The sequence below is a fragment of the Benincasa hispida genome, chromosome 11 (assembly GCF_027475165.1).
Source record: "Benincasa hispida cultivar pf3 chromosome 11, pf3_genome.v1.1, whole genome shotgun sequence".
In the NCBI taxonomy this organism is placed as follows: domain Eukaryota; kingdom Viridiplantae; phylum Streptophyta; class Magnoliopsida; order Cucurbitales; family Cucurbitaceae; genus Benincasa; species Benincasa hispida.
Window position 1 is genome coordinate 33,679,845 of NC_143488.1, and position 10,314 is coordinate 33,690,158.

General features: G+C 34.2%; 1 protein-coding gene across 1 annotated transcript; it reads left to right on the forward strand.

Moving 5' to 3' along the window:
- Positions 1–436: 436 nt before the first annotated feature.
- Positions 437–1,688, forward strand: LOC120091278 (large ribosomal subunit protein P1-like). Its single transcript, XM_039049240.2, has 3 exons — positions 437–648; positions 726–929; positions 1,419–1,688. Exons 1-3 carry the CDS (start codon positions 580–582, stop codon positions 1,470–1,472), a joined length of 327 nt encoding a protein of 108 aa, XP_038905168.1. The 5' UTR covers positions 437–579; the 3' UTR covers positions 1,473–1,688.
- Positions 1,689–10,314: the final 8,626 nt, after the last annotated feature.

The window sequence follows — 10,314 nt, forward strand, 5'->3', positions numbered from 1 at the left end:
CAGGGTTTTTGTTAAACCCATATAAAGAACAGGTAGGTTCGCAACCCTCCCACTACATCGAGGTTCCATCAACACTGAAGGTGGATTTGACCTACTAGATAATCCAACTTCAACAACTCTTGTTGAGGTATTTCTATTGAGAATTGATACATGGTCTCATAACAGATGAACATTTACATTGTATTTCTATTGAGAATTTATACAAAGTATAACAATTACACGGTACTTGAAAAAATGGTTAATCGACCATATCGAGGCAATTTGGGGATTAAAAAAAATGTCATATATACGGCATGCTTTTATCAAAATATTATTATTTCCGTTTTTTTGAGAAAAAAATCAAAAGGCATCCTAATTTTGCTATTTCCTCCCATTTTCCTTAGATCTATTTACCATCTATTTATTTAGGCTGTAGGTAGAAAATCCTAAAAATTATAGTTTGGGTCGGCCCAATATGTTTAGCCCAAGCTATATGAAACCCTAATCCGTCGTCGCTATATTCCTCATATTCATTTATCAATTTGTCGCTGCTCTCTCCATCGTCTTCGACTGCCTTCTGAGTTAGGTCATAAGCTAGCCATGTCTACCAGTGAACTCGCCTGCGCTTACGCCGCCCTGGCTCTTCACGACGACGGAATCGCAATCACTGTATGAAACATTCTCTTTTATTTATCTTTTTCTTTTCTGGTTGGTTGATGTGTGATTAATTTGCGTATTGGGTCTAGGCGGAAAAGATTGCAGCGGTAGTAGCAGCGGCGGGGCTCTGTGTGGAATCTTACTGGCCCAGCCTGTTTGCTAAATTAGCGGAGAAGAGGAATATTGGGGACCTTCTTCTGAATGTTGGCTGTGGAGGTGGCGCTGCTGCTCCTGTGGCTGTAGCTGCTCCTGCCGTTAGCGCTGCTGCCGCTCCTGCCGTCGAGGAAAAGAAGGTGTATACCCTTTTATCCAATATACTTCTCTGCATCTGCTAGCTCTAATTTTCCAATAACTCTCGCTTTTCAATAAGGATCTCTTTCAAATATACGCATATGACCCACATTCTGTATGTTGCTAATACTAATACCAGTTAGTTCTGACTACTGAATCAGTTAATTATGGACAACAAGTAAACTGTTTCTACTGTTTCCGTGCTTCTTCGATTTAGATTTTCGTAGTTAACCCATTAGGTGATTCATAATATCCCTTTGAACTTGGATTAGCAACATAGAAAATGTGGTTTAGGAATATGCATCTAAGAGATTCAATAGAAAGCTTAACATTGATGAGCGTAATTTCTACTTAATGGACACCTTAATTTTAATTGTCACCTTCATTGATTGACATGGTGGTGACTTAGAACCAATCTTATTGTTTCAATTTAGTTCCTTTGCCTCCGTTTTCCCTTTTCTGCGATTTGTTCATTTAAGCCTATTCTGCAGGAGGAGCCAAAGGAAGAGAGCGACGACGACATGGGATTCAGCTTATTCGATTAGGAGGCTCTTTAGTTGTAGGACTGTATTAGGAAACTATTGAGTGGGCAGGCCTAATCGTTCATTTGTCTCAAGATTTGTTTTTTTTTTCATTCCTAGGCGTTTGTTTTCAGTTTTCTTTTGTCTTCAATATATGAGATGGTAAATGCATCTTTTCATACTTCTGTTTGATCACATTCCAGTGAGATTAAACTTTATGGGAGGGAATCTTTAGTTAAACCCTGTAACTGCTTTTTCTTGCTTTTTTATTTGATTTTTCGGGTTAGTTGATAGTAAAAGGAATGAACACACTTCACCCACATGCATTGATGAGCACTTTTTGGAATTACATTGCTTTCTTACAAGAGAATTTAGGTAAAAAAAAGATGGCTCTTTCTAGTTGATAGCATAAATATTTTACTTGTACTGCATATAGCCATACCATAAGAGTGAAGTCAAGTTTGATTTTGTTAATACCCTGCATGAACCAACTAGTTTCATTGTAACTTTTTGGAGCTAAGTTTGTTTCAATAACTTCAATAGGCTTGTCATTAGCAATATTATATTATTGCATGACAATACAGGGTCATTGTGCTTTCATTTTTATTCAATTCCCAAATTAATTTACAAATATTACTTTCCCTTACAAATTCAACGTAATTGTGTTTTAATTTAATTAATTAAGATGTCGTTTGGTAACCATTTTTTTAAAATTAAGTCTAGGGATACTATTTTCACTTTCAAATTTCAAATTTCTTTTTTTGTTATCCATTTTTCACCCATAATTTAAAAAACTAAAAGAATTGAGAACTAAAAAAAAGTAGCTTTCAAAATATCTGAACGATGTTCAAGTGTTATGTATCCTATGGTTTAATTTATTTTATCTTTATATGATTTCAATTGGCTTTATAAGATTCAGTGAACATTATTGTTGGGATGATTTTTTGAACATGATTTCGAATCCACTATGTTTTCTTTGATTTTCTCATTTGAAGTTAAGATTGTTCATGTTTAAAAAAAAATTGGCTATTTATGTATATTGGGGTATTGGACCATATGACATGTTTCAAGAAATTGTATTCAATGGTGCTGTAAATATTGGAACCCAAATAATCCTTATGTTTCGACAAGGTCAATATTGTTTGAGCAAAAAAAACAAGAGCCAAATTGTTTTCTCCAAGTGATTGCTTGGCCAACACAACTATGAATATTGTTAAATGGCTCATTGAATAGGGCTCAACAACCTTAAGTTTTGACTGCATTGGCTTAAGGAAACAGAAATTTGGATGGCACTTGAGGCGGGAAGCAAGCAAGGCAATTAAGAACATGTGGCGAATTCATTGTGTTGCGAGCTAATCACAAATATTATAAGCTCATTTAGAATCTCCGAGTAGTCGAGAGTATATGTTACAAAGAGTCAATATAAATGAGGGACAAGGAGTTATGAAGTTAATTGGGGTGAATTAATAGTATGTTTAACCTATGAAAGTAATATGATATCTAATTAAATATAATTTGAATATCCATCCCAATATCTTCATTTATATTGAAATTTTTTGTTAATCTATTATTACTTTTAATTTTTAAGTCACCTAAACTCTAAGAAGCTTTTCAATAAAATTTAAACGTTTATATTTAACAATAATATGCTTCCTAAAATAATATTTTCAATATTAACACCTTTAATTTTTTTTAAAAAAAGAACACTTCTTATGCCCTCTTGTATCATCCATATACTATGTTTCATTTCAAAACTATAATTCTGGAAAATTGGTATGGTTTTATACTATTAAAAAGGTGGAGCATACATTGATTTACCTCTAAATTGTGACTCAAGTACACAATTTATTGTTATGTACACTTTAAAATCATGTTTCTTACCTACAAATATTGTTATGACAAGTCAAATATTTCAGTTCTCATTGTTTGTAAATTATTTTGTTTAAAAACAGCCAAGAATCAGGCTAATTTTTGAGGAGCTAGATCCCATCGGATTACATTTGGGTTCTTTACCTAAATAGGAATCAATTATGAGCCTACCATTTTTTATCACATCCAATCATGTAATCAATTGATCTCAAGATTGATGGCATTTTTTCTCTCCATCTCAACAGTTTCCATGAATCCTCACTTTCTTCATTTTCAATCCCTATAACTCCTCCATCTTTCGTCTTTTCTGAACACCATCAATTCATGAAGTTTGAGCTTCTAATCTCGACTTCGAATTTCACTTTACTCGTGATTTCTTCCATCAATTCTTCTCTTATTCTCCAATCAAAACCAGACATGTTAGATACTTCTCACTTTGATTTAAAACTGCAAAACGAAATTATTTGTCTTTTTTAACTTCCAATCTCGAATCGAATTCCAATCGATCAATTCCTCTCTCGCTCTTTTCCGTTGTCGCCCATGCTTGATATCACTTTAACTCTTGCTCTATGTACAAAACCAGATACCCTAAGGTACTTTTGGCTCTAGTTTAAGATTACAAGGCAATATTGTTGTTATTTTTTTAAAAAACCGACCAGAATAATTGAAGTTTTTGTTTATTCTATATAAACAAAATCTTTAATTATATAAAATAATTAAATTGGAATAACATTTGTTCATTTCAATTTTATATGATAATGATTTTTTTTATCCTTTAATAATATAATTTAAAGAAATAAAAATATATAATTCGTAGTATAGAATATAAGAACCATAAATAATTAACTTGAAATACATATATTAAATATCAACGTATAAATAGTTAAAATTATATGTCTAATTTGTTCATTATGGTTAAGTTACATCATATCTAGTTTAAATTTACTAAACATTTGTTATGTTATTCTTTTTAATTTAAATTTATTAAATACTATATAATTTATATGATGCGTAAATCTCAAATCGGTAGGTTATTGGATCTGATTTCAATTTGTAAAGGGCTAGTTGCATAAATGACATTTAGGACCAAAATAATAGAATATGTAGCACAAGGATAAAAATAATTGCATATATAGAATTGGTAAAAGACTAAAAAAGCCCACGCCCAACCCACCATTTCATGCACTTCTTCCTGGTTTCTCAAATTGAAAGCTATCACTAATAGCTGCTATAATCGATAGCTTTCGATTTGACAAATGCGTTATCATTGATAATTATTATCATTGATAGCTTTCAATTAGAGAAATATGATATTAGTTGCTATCACTGATAGTTGCTAGTAGTGATAGCCTTCAATTTGAGAAATGTGGTATCTGTTGCTATCATTGATAGATGTTATTAATTGCTATCATTGATAGCTGCAAGCAATAATAGCTTTCAATTTGAGAAAAATCAGGAAAACAAAACCCTTAAATTGTCCCTTCCCTTCTCTTGCAATCTCTAATATTCGAGTCTCTCCCATTTAAACCTTAAAACTCATCTTCTCTGTCATGCACACGAAGTATGCAAAGGAGAAAAGGAAAAAAAAAAAAGTTTCAACTCCAATCCACGACCAGTTCAACGACCTCTCAATCATTCAGATCTATGACCTTTGTTTAGCATCCAACCCAGATGGCACCACCTCTGCTAGATCTAACACTCCATCGATCAGATTTGCGCTGCTTTGCCCCCCAACCCAGTCGTCGTCTGCAGTTTTCTCTCTATCCAGGTCTCTCCTGAAGGATGTGTGAACACCCGATACGGAAGCGAATCATAGACCCAATTTTATTTTTACAAAAACATACAAACATTTAGAAGATGGAAACATGGAATATATTTAATTAAGCATGTTGTACATAAATTTAAGAGGAATTGAAGAGATTTGAGTCTACTTACCCTTGAAGACTAAATTATCTTCGCCAAATCCTCTCCGATCATGAACTTCTCGAATTCTTCCACGAACTCGAACACACCAAAATATAGCAGCACAATGAACCCAAAATCGGGTACCACCACAATGAAACCTCAGTATTCACGGAGGGTGAGAATTGATGAAAGTGTGTGGGTTTCGTTTTTACTTTTGGCAGGGAGAGAATTTTACTTAGAGTAAAATTTGCATAGCGTTTTGCTGAAAGAGAGATGTTCTGCATAACACACGCTGCAAAAGATGAAGAAGATAAAACCAACCCCCAACCTCTCTCATGTATCCAGGATTTAATGAAAGAAAAAAAAGGGGAAGAGTTATCCCATAATTCTCTCCCATTAATTCAAAAAAATTAAAACAAAAAACTAATTTTAATTTAGATTTAACCAATCAACAACCCATTGACTCTTCATAAATTGCTCGTAAGTACAGCTGCACCAGAATTACTGTTTCGTCCCAAGTTACATCTAACTCATTAAGTACCACCGATCCCTCTAATGAACAATAAGTTATAGTCCAACTATAACCAAACCCCTCTCAATCTAGGAGAAGGTATGGCGCCACATTGTTCAAGCCCCGAAATTGACCCTTAAGGGAAAAAATTTCTATTTACTCTTGTTGGGTTGTATGTCCTAAAACTCGCAATTTGTAATCTTTAAACATATTCTATTTGCAATAAAGTTGTTATTAAGATTTATTCAATAAAATTTTTATTGAACATGTAAATTGCACTTGTAAAGCTTAAATCCAATAAACTAATGAACCTCTGGCTATAGCATGAATACTTAAACTTTATGTAGAGACATAAAAGAGGATAAAATTTGAATATATAGTCAAAACAGTTTATAAGTATAAGGATAAGGTCGGGTACCTTATCCTGGAGATACTATGGATGCAGCCCGCTTTGTATTTGATACAAACGATGTGATCCCGAAATCGTTCATGTGGAGACATGCTAGTGGGGGCATCCTGCGCAAAAGATGTTTGTATAAGATTGGACCACGAAATAGTCACTTTTCTTTATAACACCATTTACTGTTAAAACTGACTATTTCAACTCGATGGCTTAAGATAACGCGGTCTAAATTCTGAGCTAACTATGAACTCTTATTTATTCGAGATTATCTTTTAATCTGCAATGGTGAGAGTGGCTCAAGATCGTCGTTCAATGAATCTCCCATTTTCAGGGTAAGACTGGGTAGATAGCTAGGGACATAGTTCTGCAAGATGGAACTCACTCCTACCCATGTTTAGGGATAGTAGATAGGGTATTCCCTTAAGTACTGACTCCTAGTCTTGAACAAGGGGACCCACTCTCTCTATGACTAAGAGGGACTCGATTTAATGTTAGGACCATAAATTAATTGTTCATTAGTGGATCAGTGGAGACTTAAGGAGCAAGATGTATTACAGGGGTAAAACGATAATTTTAACCTAGCTATGAATACGAACTACCTGTGAAGGATCGACTTACTGATCATGGTTAAATGAGATGGACAGAAATATATCTACAGTGAGAAGAAAGCAACTATTGCTTTAGTAGAGTGACCTGATAATTAACAAATGTTGGTTAATTCGATTAAAAGGGTTTAGCCAATTAATCTCGAATCTTTGGAGCTTATAATTTGTAGGTCCATTAGGTCCCTCTATTAGTTCATAAATGGAGTAAACCTTAAAATAGTGTAATAAGAGAATTTGAAACGTTCAAATTCGAATTACGAGAATTGTTAATTATATGCGATATAATTATACGTCTAATTATCAAATTAAACGAGATTGGAGAGTTGGAAAATATTTAAATATGATTTAAATATTAAAAACATGAATAGGGATTCATGTTAAGAATTAGTATTTAATTAATTTAATTTTTGATATTAAAATTAATTAATTAATTAAATTATTTAGAATTAATTTTATTTAAAATTAATTATTGGAATTAACTTTGTTTAAAATTAATTATATCTAAAAATTAATTATTAAATTAATTTCAGAATCAAATTTCATTTTTTAAAATTTGAAATATGTAATTTCAAATTAAATTGATTTTAATGTAAAATCAATTTTAAAATGAAAAATCTTTTCTTTATGGGGTTTTTCCCACTTTAAACACCTAAATTCCGCTCAAATTATCTAATTTGCATAATGTTGTTGAACAAAAAGGTATATTTTGCTAAGAATTCAGAGGCATGCAATAGAGAATTATTGAGGGAATGGGGTTTTCTCAATAATTCTAAACACCAAGTTCACAAAACTAAAAAATTCCCTGAAATTTTCTTCTCATTTTGGATTTCACCATCCAATCTAAGAGCTAAGAGAATAGTAGGGAAGATCTTGTGGTGGTCTTCAAGCCAAAAGAGTGGAGATTTAACTGGATTTGATGCTGATTTGGAGAAATCAACAAAGGTAAATTCTAAAACCCTTAGTTAGGTTTTTGACCTTGCATGCTTGTTAGCTCAAATTAGTGTAATTAGAGTGCTTAATGATCCTAATTACTTCCGCTTATTGAATTTCAACTCTATCAACTCTAACTATAGAGAATGAGTGAATTCCTTCTTGTGTAGTTGCTTCCCAACTCCCCAATAAAACGAATCCCTAAAATGGTAGAAATATTGAGTTGGCGAAACTGGCCACTCTCACCCATGCAGATCAAAGGACCACCTTTATAGACTCATTCAGAACTTATTTAGGATTCAGGTCAAATCACCTATGATTATCCTGATGAAATGTAAGTCTCTCCTAGCAATGGTGTTATATAAAGAGACTATTCATTATATAAAGCGATGGATCTCGAAATGAAGTCTATGTACTTCAATTCAGTATGGAATCTTGTAGATCAACCTGATGGGGTTAAACTTATAGGTTGCAAATGGATCTACAAGAAGAAATGGAGTGCTGATGGGAAGATACAAACCTTCAAGGCTAGATTAGTGGTAAAGGGTTATACTTACGTTGAGGGAGTCGACTATGAGAAGACTTTCTCACCTGTTGCCATGCTCAAATCTATTCGGATACTCCTGTCCATTACCTCATATTATGACTATGAGATTTGACAAATGGACATCAAGACCGCCTTTCTGAATGACAATCTCAAGGAGACCATTTACATGGTACAATTGGAGAGATTCATAACCCAAGGTCAAGAGCAAAAGGTTTGCAAGCTTAACGGTCTATTTATGGACTGAAATTTGGAACATAAGGTTCGATACTGCAATCAAATCTTCTGGCTTTGACCAAAACATTGATGAGCTTTGTGTTTGCAAGAAGATCATCAACAATTCAGTAGTTTTTTTAGTGTTGTATGTAAATGATATCCTATTCATTAGGAATGATGTAGGTTTATTGACTGAGGTTAAAAACTGGCTAGCGACGCAATTCCAAATGAAAATTTTGGGAGAGACTCAATTTGTTCTAGGTATTCAGATCTTTAGGAATCAAAAGAACAAAATGAGCTCCATCTCAAGCGTTGTATATTGACAAGATGCTTGTCAAATATTCGATGTAGAACTTGATGCTTGGTTTTATGATGTGAAAATGTGGATGATATGCATTGATGAAATTGCGTTGAGCACTCAAGTTTCCTTAGCGGAATCCAAGTGTAAACTCCACTGAGTTTCTTGATAAGTCTAGGGTCGAACTCAGGGACTTGTGAAAACAGGTTGCGATGGTAATTTTTATGAAAACTTTGCGATAACCAAATAAATAAATAGTTGTTGAGGTTGTTGTTTGCAGTAATGAAAATATAAATAAATGCGGCGGAGTTTGAAAAGAGTTGAATAAACGGAAAATGCGATGAGTATGCGGTGAATGGGTTAAGAAGGGTTTCGGCTAACACTTCCTAGGATGTGTTCATGCTTTGCGATCATGCAACATGCATACAATAGTAAACCATCTCTCGATGCAAATGCTACGGCTTCTAATGCCAGAACGCATGTGATATATGCAATAAGTCTATAGGACCTACATATAAGCCTCTATCTTATTTATGCGATGACAGAACGACACACACACAAATAAGGCGACCACATAATATCATTCTTATCTCTAGGATGCATGCGATGCAGGTTGACAAACAAAGCTTATCTCTAAGTTCTTATCTCTTGTTTATGCAGTTCTAATCTCCTCTTTCGAGTCTAGATTCTAACCTAGCTCTCTTGAGTCTTAGGTTCATTCTTCAGACTCTCTCTTGAGTAGCTCTAAAGGGGTATTTGGCACAACATAACACAAGATAATCGCAAGCAATGAACTTCCTAGGTTATGTTAGCTTAGTTCTTCTCAACCCATTCGACTAGTTTAGCTACTCATGCATACTAGGAGGGTGAACAGATGTAGAATAAGAGCTTCCATTCTATAAATGTAAAGATGAAGTATAAAACAACAATGCAAGAATAGAATAAAGAGCCTGGTAGCAATCTCTCGCTTCCTAGGCTTTTACACTGTCTTTCTACTCGTGTTCAAAAGATAATCTCGCTCTCGCGAGAGTCGGCTTGCTCTCTACTTCTACGCCTCAAGGTTCTCTCTTGATTTGCCCTGAGCGATCTTCAGCGTCACCACTCTTCTCTTGCTCCGCCTTAAAACGAAAGGAAAACTATGAACAAAGACGTGCGATCTAAACGTATGAATTTTCGAACCCCTTTTCTGAAGGTTGCCTTTGGTATTTATAGAACATCCAGGGTGAACGACAACTTCTCTCTCATGATTGCACAGATAGAACGACTTTAATTTCCTGACTGATGCGTCGAATATTTGTCACCAAAAAGCTGAATGTACTTGTTATCGTTAGTGGCTGTCAACTTAATTCGGATTCGATTGTCATCAGCTTTCTGTCTCATCACGATTAATTAGCCTTTCACCCAGATGTGCCCACCATGTTGCATCGACCAAGTTGCGGCAATCCTTCTTGAGAAAATGTTTGCGAACACGATCATTGAAAAGCCTTGCGGTAATGCTGCACTCGATCAATGATTTCTTATGATCGCAATTTTCGCCTTGCGTCAACTCATATTCTGCATAAAAATACAGAAATCAACTGTTCCT